This window comes from Ahaetulla prasina, chromosome 1 (genome assembly GCF_028640845.1).
Source record: "Ahaetulla prasina isolate Xishuangbanna chromosome 1, ASM2864084v1, whole genome shotgun sequence".
NCBI lineage: Eukaryota > Metazoa > Chordata > Lepidosauria > Squamata > Colubridae > Ahaetulla > Ahaetulla prasina.
In genome coordinates, this window is record NC_080539.1 from 22,361,201 (window position 1) to 22,377,627 (window position 16,427).

Consider the following 16,427-nt stretch of genomic DNA (forward strand, 5'->3'; position numbering starts at 1 on the left):
CCTGTGCTCCAAGATCACCGCAGATGGGGACTGCAGCCAAGAAATTAAAAGACGCTTGCTCCTGGGAAGGAAAGCTATGGCAAATCTAGACAGCGTACTAAAAAGCAGAGACATCACCCTGCCAACAAAAGTGCGTATAGTCAAGGCTATGGTTTTTCCAGTTGCAATGTATGGCTGTGAAAGTTGGACCATAAGAAAGGCTGAGCGCCAAAGAATTGAGGCTTTTGAACTCTGGTGCTGGAGAAAACTCCTGCGAGTCCCTTGGAATGCAAGACAATCAAACCTGTCAGTCCTAGAGGAGAGCAACCCTGACTGATCTTTAGAAGGCCAGATCCCGAAGATGAAACTCAAATATTTTGGCCACCTAATGAGAAGGAAGGACTCACTGGAGAAGAGCCTAATGCTGGGAAAGATTGAGGGCAAAGAAGAATTTATTTTATTTATTTATTTATTTTGTCACAACAGTATATATAAGCATAAGCATGAAAGTAACTATATAATATATAAGCATATATATATAAGCATAAGAATGCAATAACTATATTAATTGGATATAATGAAAGAAAACAATAGAACAGGAACGGTAGGCACATTTGTGCTCTTATGCACAAACTTATGCATGGAATGATAGAGAATGAGGTGGCTGGATGGGGTCATTGAAGCAGTAGGTGTGAGCTTAAATGGATTCCAGAGGATGGTAGAGGACAGGAAGGCCTGGAGGAACATTGTTCATGGGGTCGCGATGGGTCAGACACGACTTCCCAACTAACAACAACAAACAACAAACATTTTCCAATCTTAGAACATTTCAAGATGGGATTTGTAATTCCAAGGCCTACAGTTTTTATTGCAGCTCTATATTGGCTCTATCTCATCCTCAGAACAAAGCAGCAAAAAAACCCACTTTTGATTTGATCTAAAAGCTATTGATTTCAGGCTGGCTGGTGTAGTTCCAATGATTTTCTTTTCCTTTCCCCACCCCTTATCTCCTCCTTTCTGAAAGGAAGAGACAATATTCCTCCAGTTGTTTGACCCTTCATCAGTTCTCAACAATTTCTCAAAGATACTACAAGTGACATATAAATTGATTGTTTGATGTAAATAAAAAGGTAGACCATTAGCTGGTCCCTTCAGTTCAATTCCTCTGGAGATTTAGGTATTCCCCAATCATATTTCTTTTATGTACACTGAGGGCATATGCACCAAAGACAAATTCCTTGTGTGTCCAATCACACTTGACCAATAAAGAATTCTATTCTATTCTACTCTATTCTATCTGAGCTGAGGTGGCGCAGTGCTTAGAGTGCAGTACTGCATGCTACTTCAGCTGACTGCTAGCTGCAATTCGGCAGTTCAAATCTCACCGGCTCAAGTGCTATTGCTATATTTCAGGGACCCCCAAACTTTCCTTCTGCTCTTTAGAATAGAATAGAATAGAATAGAATTTTTATTGGCCAAGTGTGATTGGACACACAAGGAATTTGTCTTGGTGCATATGCTCTCAGTGTACATAAAAGAAAAGATACGTTCATCAAGGTACAACATTTACAACACAATTGATGATCAATATATCAATATAAATCATAAGGATTGCCAGCAACAAGTTATAGTCATACAGTCATAAGTGGAAAGAGATTGGTGATGGGAACTATGAAACGATTAATAGTAGTGCAGATTCAGTAAATAGTCTGACAGTGTTGAGGGAATTATTTGTTTAGCAGAGTGATGGCCTTCGGGGAAAAACTGTGCTTGTGTCTAGTTGTTCTGGTGTGCAGTGCTCTATAGCGTTGTTTTGAGGGTAGGAGTTGAAACAGTTTATGTCCAGGATGCGAGGGATCTGCAAATATTTTCACAGCCCTCTTCTTGATTCGTGCAGTATACAGGTCCTCAATGGAAGGCAGGTTGGAAGCAATTATTTTTTCTGCAGTTCTAATTATCCTCTGGAGTCTGTGTTTTTCTTGTTGGGTTGCAGAACCGAACCAGACAGTTATAGAGGTGCAAATGACAGACTCAATAATTCCTGTGTAGAATTGGATCAGCAGCTCCTTGGGCAGTTTGAGCTTACTGAGTTGGCGCAGAAAGAACAGTCTTTGTTGTCCTTTTTTAATGATGTTTTTGATGTTAGCTGTGTCAGGCCTGGAAACCATATTAGACTTTAGGTTTCCAGACGCTGCCACATTTTTCCCCTGAGGGGAAGAATGGGGGCTGTGGGGTATGGTAACATTCTTCAGACGGTCAAGGTCGGATGGTGTTCACATCTGCAGGAAGAGTGGCAAGAAGATATTCGAATGAACTGGGAGAACGTGGGACCATGTGACCATCAAAGGGGTCAGGGGGGTGGGACTCTTGGGGTTTGTATAACTGGGGAAAAGAATCCGGAAATTCAGTTTTGGAATTTCACTCATCGTGTGCCAGTTTCCTCATGCTAACTCTTAAAGTAAAGGACTCTTAAAGACAATGGCTTCTGAGTTTTCTTTATGCAGAAGAGGTTTTTCTGGAACCTTGACAAGCTGTCCATTTGAGATCTTGCGATATGATAGAACCCAGAAATTTGAAGGTTTCTACTGTTGATACTGTGTTGTCAAGTATTGTGAGAGGTGGAAGTATGGAAGGGTTTTTCCTAAAGTCTACCACCATTTCTACGGTTTTGAGTGTGTTCAGTTCCAGATTGTTTTGGTTGCACCACAAACTTTAATCTTGCTCTTCACAATTACCTGGTGAAACACATTACCCTCTTATTCAGGGGTGTCAAGCTCGCATCGTCATGGTGGTGCCATGTGACATATCGGGACTTTTTCCTCCTTCACTAAACCGGGCATGGGTGTGGTCAGCGCATGATCCATCTGGCCAGCGGGCTACATCCCTGCTCTTATTGGTGACAACAGAATCAAAACAAGAGCTCTGCTTTTTCTTTGTTCCCTGTTAACATTTTTATGTCTTCATTGGGTTGTTGCTTTATTGATTCTTTTCTCTTTTTATTTTAGATAGTCGAGTGCAAACTTCTTGAATTCAAAACAGCTGTTTGAAGATCAGGATCGGTTATTCCAAACTTAAAATATTTATCTGGGCCATTTCAAGCTCAGAACATTCACAGGAAGGTTGGAAAGCTTCCTGTAAGGATGGAACAGCCCATTTTTAAACTTGAAACAACTTTCAAGCTCAAAATCTTTCACACTTACGATGGTTTAAACAACTCTAACATTACAAACCTCTATAAAAGCCTTTTTTATTGTTTTTAGCATCCTTTATCAACTTTAGCTCATTCTCACATTTCTTATACCATTTCTACAGTTTTCATCCGTCCGTATGCCTGCAGTATGTGTAGGGTAAATTCCCACACACCTGGGCAAGTTCAAGAGAGCCAGAACTACTCCCATTTCAGTAAAATATCTTTAATGGTAGTCTTGAGATAAACACAGAGTCTTGAAACCACAAGAGGAACTTCTAATCCTCCTTTAGGTTGGCTGGGGAATTCTGGAAGTAGACGACGTCCACACAGCTTGAAGTTACCAAATGTGAAAAACAGAGTGAATTAATTATGCTAGTTTTAGAGTCTGAAATGTCCGATTCTAAAGAGAGTCTGAATTTTCTGGCATCTGGGCTGAGTTGCCATTTGTAAGATAAACTGCCAGTGGCCTCACCTCTTCTCTCTTCATTAGATCTGCTTTCCCTTCCATTTCTTTCTCAGCTTCCCTATAATCTCTTATATTAAGTGATCTACACCTCTTTCTACCATCTTTATGTATCTGTTGGGCTTTCAAATCTCCACTAATATTTTGTGAAGCCATATTAGCTTTTTCTGTTGTTCTCTTTTTTTATCCTCCGTGGAATTGTTTGCAATTGTGTTTTCAGTATTTCCTTTTTGAGGATCTCCGACCAAATTCTGAGGCCTTTTCCCATTAACATACCTGCCATGGAATCCTGCCATGGAATCTTGTATTTAGATTTCATCTGCTACTCCATGGAAAGATTTATTTTTCATGAAATCACTGAAAGGATTGTGCTTGGCAGACTTTGTATTCCAAGCATACAGAAGTCCCTCATCACAATGTTTTTTTTTGAAATATCCAGAATTTACTTTTGGAAAGCATCACTTACGTGTTTTCCTTATTTGTGTCAAGTGCAGGAAATCAGGAGGTACAGTGATTCAAATGAATACAGGTTTATTGCCTGCTAACCCTCTCTCAACAAAAATCTGAACTACTAACAGCCAAAGAAAAGTGGCAGTAGTTTAAGAGCCATTGGAATACAAGATGTGTTAGACTTAGATCTCTTTTTTTTTTAATAAAAAAGTTTTATTTCCATTTTCCAACAGCCTATTCAATATACAGTCTCTTATTCAACATTAGTCATTAACTTTCATTTGTTACTTATTCGGACCTGCCCAGCTACCACTTCCTTCCTTAACAAACCTTTCCTCCTCCCTTCTCTACTTTCTTCTACTTTCTTCATCCTTCCTCTCCTTCGCTTTTCTACATCCTCTCCTCCTTCCCCACTCTTCTCTTCCACCCTTTCTAACCCTCTCTTTCCCCTTTCTTCTTCCTCTCCTTTCCCCCTCTTCTACCTCTCTCTTTCCTACCTACTTTCTTCCTTCACTCTCTCCTCTCCCTTTCCATTCCCTTCTGCTGAGCAGCCCCGATTTCATTTCAAATTATTTCTATTTCTTAATTACATATCTTCAATCAATCCTTTACATTGATCCTTCATCTCCCCCCGTCTCCCCCCTTCCCCTCCCTCCCCCCTCCCACCCCCCGAGACTTCCCAGAACAAAGTACAGGGTATAAAATTAACAATCATAAATTAAAATACAACATAAGTCATAATCCATAGTCACTCCTCTCTCTAAGACCTTAACTCCCTTTCCAGAAACAAAAAAGTACATTCTTCTTCCAGTCCATTATATATCAGTCCATTCCACTCCTAAAATCTTCAGAATCTTCCAATTAAATTAGTATTTCCAGTTCATCAATAAAATACATAGTTTTTAATATCCAGTCTTCATCGATTAACACCAAATATATATCAATCCATTCCACTCCTAAAATCTTCAGAATCTTCCAATTAAATTAGTATTTCCAGTTCATCAATAAAATACATAGTTTTTAATATCCAATCTTCATCGATTAACACCAAATATATATCAATCCATTCCACTCCTGAAGTCTTCAGAATCTTATAGTTTTTAATATTCAATCTTCATCGATCAAGACCAAGACGATATTCCATCTTCCAGTATTCATCAGAATTTTTTTTATAATATACCTTTCTTCCTTAAACAATCTCCCAAATATAATTCATATTTCCAGCTTAAATTCTTAAATTTTTATCCAATCTCCAAAAATAAACAATATTCTATCTTCTCATATCTTTAATATCACTTACATAAATCAAATAACATTGCTAATATTAATATTTCTTCAATTTACCTTATATCTGTCAAATAACATTATTAAAATTATACTTATAACTTATATCCAAAATATATCAATTATAACAATTAAATTCTATTTAACCAAATACCAACATTACATCCATAAATTTTTCTATCTGTCCTCCAAAAGTTAAACAATATTCCATCTTCCCATTCCTTTATACCTCACATATATCAAATAGTAACACCTTATACCCAAAATAGATCAGTTGTAAAAATTAAACCATATATATATATATACACACACACATATATATATATATATATATATATAAATATCATCAAAATCACATCTTAAGCATTCTCCTTCCCCTTGTCTTCTATCTTACACATTTTCCACCATCTGCTCACCAATCAGCTTAACATCTAACAATAAAGAATTTCCACTCTTTAATATATTGGTGTAAAAATTTCTTGTTTAAAAACTTATTAAGAAAAGATAAGCTTCCAAAAGTTCCTATTAAAAAAATTTCCATATTTGAACTGAAGAAGTTTCCAAGATTTTAGTAGTTAGTTCTGTTTGCTTAAGAGCCATTTTTAAACTGTAAAATCTACCAAAAAGAGAAAAAAAAAATTCAATAAACTTTTCTTCTTAAACATTGCGATAAAGAAAAAGGTAAAAAGAAAAAAAAATCATTAACAGTTTCATTCCATTTAAAAAGTAGCTTGTTATGTTCTTCTTATAGGTTCCACGCCAGCAGTTATAATAAGCATTTCCTTAACTTTCACTTCCAATACACAAACGCCATTTGCTAAAATCTTCTTACACGCAAATGCCAGCACACTCCAACACTTTTAAAAGCAGTTGTTTTTAATTGCTTAATTGCCATCTTCTTTTAAACTTTATTTCTTAAAATTAAAATTAGTAAAAAATCTTTTTGAAAATCTCTTCCTTTATCCTTTTGTAGTTTCACTTTCCTTTGTATATTGCAAACGCCATTTTAAATCCACTCAGGTTGAAAGTTAGTTCAAAGGAAGGCTATTTAAGAGCCGAAGTTAAGATTTATTACTTGCAAATTCTTGCTAGTCCTCCTGCTTTGTTCTGTCTGTGTTGAGTTCTCTTTAAAAATAAATCTTGGCACAGAGATGGTCGCGGCTTCTCGTTCTGTATAAACAGAAGCACCCTGGGCACGGAGCTTCGACAGGCTGAAGGGGAGCTCTCACCCTTCGATCCCCTGGTTAAATTCCAGGGGCTCCCGGGGAGCTCTACCCAGTCCTGACCACTCTTCTCTCCCCCTTCTCCTGGGGGAGAGAATTCCAAACCGTTTGACAGCCCATTTACGCTGTCAGGGACGATTTGACGAAACCCAGGGCAGACAATCCCAAAGGAACGTCCACGAAGCCTGCGTTGCCAGCGGAAGTCGTGTTAGACTTAGATCTCTTGTAGGCACGAAAGGACTCAAGACCGATGACATGCTTGACCCCTCCTCAGGCTCAGCTTGGTCATCTCCTCCAGACTGGGATGGTAATACTAGCTATCAATCAGTGTATTGTTTTTACCTGTTCCTACTTATTCCTTTATATTCACAAAGAGTTCGTTCCTGTTCAAAAGCATGAAGAATGCAAGTAGATTCATAGGTATCACTTCGGTGGGAAGGTAACAACACTCTGTGCACCTTTGGTGTATAGCCATGCTGGCCATATAACATGGAAATTATCTTCAGACAACACTGGCTTCCTCAGCCAAGAAATGAGGATGAGCACCATACCCTAGAGTCGTGCAAGATAAACCTTTACCTTTGCTAATACTTTTGATATATATGATTTATCACTTATAGCTTATATGTACAATGAGAGCTTATGCACCAAAGACAAATTCCTTTGTGTCCAATCACACTTGGCCAATAAATAATCCTATCCTATCCCATCCCATCCCATTCCACTCTACTCCACTCCATTTCATTATATTATTCTATTTTTATCAGAAAACCTTATATTAGGAGTTTCATTCTCAATCTCCACGGTGTGATTTTAAAACCCTTCTGATCATGCTCAGCCTACATTAGTCAAACATGCTTTTACCAATCCTTGTGAAATATCAGCAGCCTTCTATTCGAACAAATATGTGTAACTACTTCATTGCACTTGAAATGTGCAACTCTCTAGTACAACTTGCCTTTTCGTGTAGTTGCTCTTCGTGTGACATAATGTGAGATATCTGCATAAGCAGCCATAACCACTTCATAATACAGAACTTTGAGAATCCATTCAATGTGATGTCCTATAGGAAGCCTGTTAGGTCAAGAAGTGAATAGTGTTGTTGATGGTGCCAGAGGAAACATACATGTGAAAGAACAACAGAGATGAAATTCTTTTGAATTTCCGCCTTGTGCGGAAGCTGGGAAAGATTGTGGGGAGGCTGGGAAAAGAATGGAAGGGAGAGTAGACATAAACATTCAAGAGAGAGAATGAAAATCCTCAGGTAGCTTATCTCATAAATGACAAGCTAGTCTAAATGGTAAGATACTTTGGAAGGAACATTTAAATTACTGTAGTCAAAAAGTCTCTACAGTACTTCAATTAAGTCATATAAAAGAAGATGGGAAATTCTTATAGTTTCCAATATTATATATTTACCTAATTTTTTTTTTAAATTTACATTTATATCCCGCCCTTCTCCGAAGACTCAGGGCGGCTTACAGTGTGTAAGGCAATAGTCTCATTCTATTTGTATATTTACAAAGTCAACTTATTGCCCCCCCAACAATCTGGGTCCTCATTTTACCTACCTTATAAAGGATGGAAGGCTGAGTCAACCTTGGACCTGGTGGGACTAGAACCTGCAGTAATTGCAGGCAGCTGTGTTTTAATAACAGGCTTCTTACAGCCTGAGCCACACCGCGGCCCTATACCGAAAACTCATATACCGAAAACTCATCAAGTTTTGATGTGCTGCATGGGACTTGACAGAAGCAGAAAAAGGGAAGGAATTAGAGGCATGCCCTTGTCGGAATGGGACAACATGGTGAGGCCCACTCGCCGCAGTCAACTCACTGAGGCCAACTTGGCGTGGCCAACTCAACACCAGCCAACTCACTGCAGGACAACTCACTGTGGGGCAATTCAATAATTCAATTTAAGTATTTAAAATTATTTTAATTTTTGTTATTCACGTTTCATTTTGTCTCTCCTTTTGCATCCTTTCTTTATGATTCTGTCCCACCATTTCTTCAATAGGAGTGTAACTCTTGTCCTGCAGTGAGTTGTACTGTGGTACGTTGGCCATGGCACGTTGTCCCGCAGTAAGTCAGCCAAGGTGAGTTGTCCTGCAGCAAATTGGTCACACTGAGTTGTCTTAGACCTTGCCCTTGTTGACAGCAGGGTAAATAAGGTGAGTTTATTCAGCAAGGTTCTCTGTCAATTCCAATATTATCCTACAAATAAGTACCATTGTCCTTGAGGGAGCAGTTACATGAACTGGGGCTGCTCCTGAACTGAAAGCAATTGCCAGATCGATGGTGAAAATCTAGCTAGGAGGGCCCTCATCTAGCTTTGGCTGATACATCATCTGTGGCCCGACTTGGAGCGAGAGGACTTTGTAGCTCATGTTGCATAACTAGATCCTACCACTCACAAATTGCACTTCATCCAAAACAGAACAGCTCATATATTAATGGGTTCTGGACAGATGAACACATCTCTCTGTGTTAGGGGCCTTTCACTGGTTGTCAATAGATTTCTAGATGCAATTTAAAGTACCGAATTTAATTTATAAAGCCTTACATGGTTTGATGCTGAGGCACCTTCAGGACTACTTTTTTCAAATAGAATCCACCAACCTAAAGACAACTCAGAAAAAAATAATAATGTCTATGAAATGGGTGGTGGGCTGAGGCCAGGAGAAGCTGTTTCTCAATACAATAATGTGTTTTTATTTATTTGTTCAATTTCTATGACTTTCCGTCTCAATCACTGACTCTGGGCAACTATTGTAATATAATGGTCTTACATTATGGAACAGTTTCACCCAAGAAACTAGACAAGCCTTGACATTACTGCCTTTTTGGAAACAAGATAAAACAAAACTCTTCTGAAAGTCTTTTTAAATTTGATGTAATGAGGGAACACAACATGTGTGTTTATATTGCTCTAAGTTGCTGTTTTTAATTTTTGTATTGTACTATTATTTGGTATTTTTATGATTAGACATTTTGTAATTATTTTCATACCCTGCCAAGAGTGGCATGATTGCAGCCATTTAGAAACTAATAAACAAATGAACAAACAATGGAAAAACCAAGAACCAAGAAGAGGGTTGACAGAAAAAAAAACAGCAACAAGAGAGAGAAGGGAATTGAGAAATAGCAAATCAATGGGTTTTATTGCAAGTCTCACCCTTAAAATTCATAGCAGAGCAACCTTTACTGAAAAACAGCGGGCTTTCCTCTTGTGTATTTTAATAATTATCCAATTATAATTGTAATAATAGATGTATCAAAAGGGGTTTTTATTTTGAAAAGGCAACTGGACCGAGGAAAAAGACAAGATGTTTTGTTTCTTATTCTGGAAGCTTCATCAGTGGAATTGAATGCTGTGGGAGATGGAAGCAATAGCAATAGCACTTAGACTTATATACCGCTTCCCAGTGCTTTACAGCCCTCTCTAAGCGGTTTACAGAGTCAGCATATTTGCCCCCAACAATCTGGGTCCTCATTTTACCCACCTCGGAAAGATGGAAGGCTGAGTCAACCTTGAGCTGTTGAGATTTGAACTGCCGAATTGCAGCTAGTAGTCAGCTGAAGTAGCATGCAGTGCTGCACTCTAACCACTGTGCTACCTCAGCTCAAATAGAATAGAATAGAACAGAATAGAATTCTTTATTGGCCAAATGTGATTGGACACACAAGGAATTTGTCTTGGCGCATTTGCCTTCAGTGAACAAAAAAGAAATATGATTGGGGAATACCTAAATCTCCAGAGGAATTGAACTGAATTGAAAGAACCAGCTAATGGTCTACCTTTTTATTTACATCAAACAATCAATCAAACTACAAACACTTGTAGTATATTTGAGAAATTGAGAAATTCCATTTCCCCACACCCACCATCCTGTCAGAACCTATCATTCTTCCTCCCACCAACTAATCTCAATAATTGTCCTTCCATCTCCCACAGCATCCAATACAATAGATGAAGCTTCCAGAATAGGAAGCAAAACGTCTTGTGTTTTTCTCAAAAAAATCCGGACAGTTGCCTTTTCAAAATAAAAACCACTTTTGATACAACTATGATCTGGATAACTGAGAATCTTCATAGACATTTGCAATAAAGGATGTACATAGTAAGTAAATAGGCATGTAGGTCTATAGAATACAGAAATGTAAAAATATATTCAGTAGTTACTGTAGGTCACAGCTTGGTCAAGGTGTTTAGTGGCATACATCTACTATCCGTTTAACCACATGTGAGTTGCTAGGAATCCTGTAACATGTTTAGTCCTATAACAGAGACTGATGATGGAAATGTACTGTATATAGACCATGAGATGCATAGTGCTTCTGTCTATTGCTATGGGAGTTACAATAAAGTTTCAATGCCATGTACTGAAATTTCCTAATTAGTTGTAGACAGAAAACAATGCAACATGGGAGGAAAAAAATCTAAATAGCACATAATGATACATCACTTAAAATTAGTGTGGCTTGCAAGCCATAAAAGCATACATTTATGAATTCCTCAGAAATTTGACTCTTGCTTAAGGGTAAACACAGATGAAACTCTGATAGGATCATAGTCCAGTATTTCTAATCTAAACAAGTAAATCCTCCCATTTCTAACTACTAGCATATTCCAGTCTCCCATGCTCCATAGATGGTGGGCCTACTTCCATAGTCTCCATGCTGAGATTTATGCTGAATAGGGTTGTGAGAATCCAAGTCCAAAACAGCCAAATGGGAGAAGGCTGGATGTATATACTCACAGCTTCATAGACACACGCTCTTGATGGGCAGTGTTTGTCAAGTATGCAGGAGTCTTACCTTCCTCACAGTTGCTTCCAGTGAATCCAGGGCAGCATCGCCATTCAAGAGCAGTTACTGTTCGGTAAGCTATCTTGTACGTGGGTCGGATGAGGGTCCTGTAACTAACACAAGCAACACGTCATCCACAATGTTCAGCTCAAACTTGCCAACATCAGTAGTTGCTCATAGCAACAAGGTCAAATCCAGGTAGTCCTTGATTTACAATTACAATTGAGCCCAAAATTTCCATTGCTCATCAAGACAGTTGCTAAGCACTGTAAAGTGCTATATACAGTGGTGGGGTTCAAGTAATTTAACAACCAGTTCTCTGCCCTAATGATTTCTTCCAACAACCAGCTTGCCAAACTGCTCAGAAAGTTAACAACCGGTTCTCCCGAAGTGATGCGAACTGGCTGAATCCCACCACTGGCTATATAAGTCTAAGTATTAGTTCTATTTAAAGTGTGTTCTATTCCAAGCTAGTTCTATTTGAAGTGTATTAAAATGTTATGCAGGGTAGCAATGACACCAAAAATGGGGAAGGGAGTGGACCAAACATTTTGATATAAAAACTTAGAAATAATTGCTATAATTCAAATAATGCTAAATATTTCATTTAAAGCAGTGGAGTTTGAGCAGGTGATCTGTGGAGTTACATTCTACTTCTAAGTACAGGTAAGCCATATCCCAGCTCCTCTTGTTTGTTTTTCTTAATTCCATAAATATATTATACCAACAAAGAAATTCTATGCATTTGTGAGATTTTTTCCAATCACAGAGTCTACGGGTCAAGATGTTATCTGTATGGTAAGATTTTGTATGTAGTTTGCAGGAAGGAAAGGAATTGAACTGGTAGTGGCAGCTGTGAGAGGCTCCGTCCTGTTTTTGATGCTCTGCGCATGCGCGGAAGGCTCTGTGCACTCGCACACTCACTTTTGCGAACCAGTAGTGAAGGTAAGTGAATACCACCCCTGTTCTGATTACATATGTATGCATGCATGTGGAAAAAAGAGAAAGGGAGACAGACAACGAAGAAGATCGTAGAAACAATATAGTTCTTCCATTGTTAACTCTGGCTTTACTTACTATTGACAAATTCCTCAAGCAAACATAGCTCTCAGAATACATACTCATACTGTACCACCACCACTCTGACACAGATAAAGTTTCTATTACTCATAGGAGTTTTTTCAAGCTTTACTCAAATGATCAATTTAGGGACTAATTGAAATTTAAGTCTATACCAGGAACTTTCTTACTTCCCTTGCTATTTGCAGGAATCAGGGCTTCTGTTTTGTTTGCAGTGAGCCCCATCCTCAGCAGAGAGATGAAACCCCAGGCCTACAATTTCAAATTGTGGCAATATTGCACATTGACTATTGTGCTAGAAAAATGTTGCCAAGGAAAACGTGGATCCAAATATGTCTGGCCTGCATATGCTAGCTGGGAAATTTGGAAATTGCAAGCTGACACATATGGAGGATATCAAACTGGGAAGGCTAGAGTGAGTGTTACACTGGGTAACCATAACAAATGTGTCTGGCACAGCTCACACAGTTATTTCCTAAGCACTGAGAGCAACACTATATTCTCCTTAAGCTTCTCAAAATATACTTTTTAAGCATGTGTAAAAATTACATCTGAATATAGTACATAAGGGGCTTATTGGATAACCCAAATGGGCCATTAGAGATGAAATGTAAAAAAAGAAAAGGGCTGTTGAGACAATACATCAAACCAGATTTCTTATCCAGCAGCACCTGTGGTGTTTCCTCCAGCATCAGCTGTTCATCTTCCTGAGCACTCACTCTGGAGAAGGTCTGTCTATGTAGCTACTAAGAATCAGTATCAACTTGACTGGTGAGAGTTGGATATGATGGGAGTTTTACATAAGCAGTTGGAGCTAGGCATGATGGAAAATACATAGGTAAAGGTAAAGGTTCCCCTTGTACATATGTGTTAATCATTCCCGACTCTAGGGGGCAGTGCTCATCTCCGTTTCAAAGCAGAAGAGCCAGCGCTGTCCGAAGACGTCTCCGTGGTCATGTGGCCGGCACGACTAAATGCCAAAGGCGCATGGAACGCTGTTACCTTCCCACCAAAGGTGGTCCCTATTTTACTACTTGCATTTCTTACATGCTTTCGAACTGCTAGGTTGGCAGAAGCTGGGACAAGTAATGGGAGTCACTCCATTACGCAGGACTAGGGATTCGAACCGCTGAACTGCCACCCTTTCAATCGACAAGCTCAGTGTCTTAGCCACTGAGCCACCACATCCCTTGGAAAATACATATAAGCATACTAATACAAGGAGGCCTCGGCTCATGACAGGGCAGGCTCCATTACGGTCGTTAAGTTGTGGCAGTCATTAAATGAGGCACCCACGTGATTACCTTGATAATAACCAAAATTTCTGCTCTCTCCATTACAGTTACCGCACAGTGACCGCACAGGCCATTAAGCAGAGCACAGGGTGCCTTGGGTGGGAGAGACATTAAGAAGCTTAGCACAGGCCCAGGCCCACACTGCTTATGTCTGCCCCGGCGTCCCAGAGCCCCCCAGACTCCATGAGAAAACCCATGTTCCACTTCCTGCCACATGGGTCCCCCAGGATTTGGGCCTGCTTCCAGTCCTACTGGGTCCCACACCCTCATCCCCACCTTTTCCATAAATTTCTAGAAGCCGCTGATCCACCACATGGCTTTCCTACATGGAAGCTGTACGACACCAGTCTGGAGGCGGACCCCATTTTGGGACCAGTGACAATTCATTGTGTCTCCTCCAAAATGGCGCCAGCTTCTAGGACGATACCAAGTGACCTCCACAGGAGGCTGATGGGCAAATTGGCCAGATCTCCTTCGCAAAGGTGATCTTTCTGCAGTTTCCATAACTTTGGGCAGGGGTTATACATCCCTTCATTCAGCACCATAGTAATTTCAAACAGTCATTGAATGAATGGATGTAAGTCAAGCACTACAGTGCTTGTTTCAAGTTCAACATCTGAATGAAGCCTCCTGGGTATTTCTGGTTAGACTAAAATCATCTCAATGGCTGATGCTCTCAAATGGATTTTCCCTGCATTTTACTTTTTTTTTTTTTTGAAATCTACTAAGTGATATACAGTCACATGCAGGGCTGTTTCTGAGCACCACTGCTCAGGATAAATTACCAAAAGGCATGTGCATCACTAGGTGAGAAGCCTAGCTTGCATTATTATTATTATTATTATTATTTATTAGATTTTTATACCGCCCTTCTCCCGAAGGAATCAGGGCGGTATACAGCCAGAAGATAAAAACCCAATATATACAATTAAAACAAAAAATTTAAAACAAAGCATATTACAAAGTGGCCGACATTAAAAAAATTAAAATTTAAAACCCTAAAATAATAAAATCCCAATTAAAATTTAATAAAACTGTTAGGCCAGTCCCGCTTGAATAAGTGTGTTTTTAGCTCACAGCGAAAGGTCCGAAGATCGGGCACTTGGCGTAGGCCAGGGGGAAGTTCGTTCCAGAGCGTAGGAGCTCCAACAGAGAAGGCCCTGCGCCTGGAGGCCGCCAGCCGACATTGTTTGGCGGATGGCACCCTGAGAAGACCCTCTCTGTGTGAGCGTACGGGTCGGTGGGAGGCATAAGGTAACAGCAGGCGGTCCCGTAAGTACCCGGGTCCTAAGCCATGGAGCGCTTTAAAGGTGGTGACCAAAATCTTAAAGCGCACCCGAAAGACCACAGGAAGCCAGTGCAGACTGCGTAGCAGTGGTGTTACGTGGGAGCAACGAGTGGCTCCCATTACTATTTGCGCAGCTGCATTCTGGACTAGCTGCAGCCTCCGGGTGCACTTCAAGGGCAGCCCCATGTAGAGAGCATTGCAATAATCCAAACGAGAAGTGACCAGAGCGTGAGTGACCGTGCATAAGGCATCCCGGTCAAGGAAGGGACGCAACTGGCGAACCAAGCGTACTTGGTAAAAGGCCCTCCTGGAGACGGCTGCCAGGTGTTCATCAAAAGACAGCCGTCCATCCAGGAGGACGCCCAAGTTGCGTACCCCCTCCCTTGGGGCCAATAACTCGCCCCCAACAGTCAGCCGTGGTTGCAGCCGACTGTACCGGGGTGCCGGCATCCACAGCCACTCCGTCTTGGAGGGATTGAGCTTGAGTCTGTTTCTCCCCATCCAGACCCGTATGGCTTCCAGGCACCGGGACAGTACTTATTAACAGTACATGGCCACAAAATGTCACAATTACATACATTATGCAACAAACTCGTGGCAAAATGTACTGTAATTTTTCATAGAATAAAAAAACGTTAGCCAATTTTTTTTAACATGTAAGTTTGTCTCTTTCTTTTTGCTGCAAGAAAATGAAACAACTAACTCTCTGGAAACAGTTAAAAAAAACAAAAGCACAGTGTGTGTGTGTGTGTGTGTGTGTGTGTGTGTGTGTATTTAATCTTTAGCCATATAACTGCATTAACATTGCAACCTAATCTCCTTTTTCGCTTTTTTTCTTCATACTCAGGAGGATATATATAGCTGTCAGTATGGATGTTTTTTCACTTATACAAAAAGAACAGCAACTTTTTCTGGCCCTGGACATTTTCCAGTACACTGTCCCAATCTATGAAAGTTGCAAGGCCACTCATCAGAACAATGACGTTTTGTCAGAACTCAGCACTTTTATTTTTTCATTCTGATGTGGCATAACACATTAGTTGTACCACCTCGAACTAGAAAACAGGACCCAAGTGGACTTTCTCTCATAGAAGAGCCAGCAGTGTGCAGCAGCTGTTAAAAAAGCCAACACAGTTCTGGGCTGCATAAACAGAGGGATAGAATCAAGATCACGTGAAGTGATCTGGATGGGGAGAAACAGGCTCAAGCTCAATCCCGCCAAGACAGAGTGGCTGTGGATGCCGGCATCCCGGTACAGTCAGCTAAATCCGCGGCTGAACATCGGTGGCGAGTCATTGGCCCCGATGGAGAGGGTCCGCAACTTAGGCGTCCTCCTGGATGAACGGCTGTCTCTAGAAGAGCAT

The 16,427-nt window shown here is 40.1% G+C and overlaps 1 protein-coding gene across 5 annotated transcripts in view; it reads right to left on the reverse strand.

The window, feature by feature from the left end:
- Nucleotides 1-16,427, reverse strand: part of COL26A1 (collagen type XXVI alpha 1 chain) — a 211,133-nt gene that overhangs the window by 137,177 nt on the left and 57,529 nt on the right. For 4 of the 5 annotated variants that reach the window (XM_058164390.1, XM_058164389.1, XM_058164386.1 and 1 more), the window contains exon 3: nucleotides 11,410-11,513. In XM_058164390.1, coding sequence (XP_058020373.1) covers nucleotides 11,410-11,513 — 104 coding nt within the window. The remainder of the gene's footprint in view (nucleotides 1-11,409; nucleotides 11,514-16,427) is intronic. The other variant, XM_058164388.1, reaches the window with a different exon arrangement.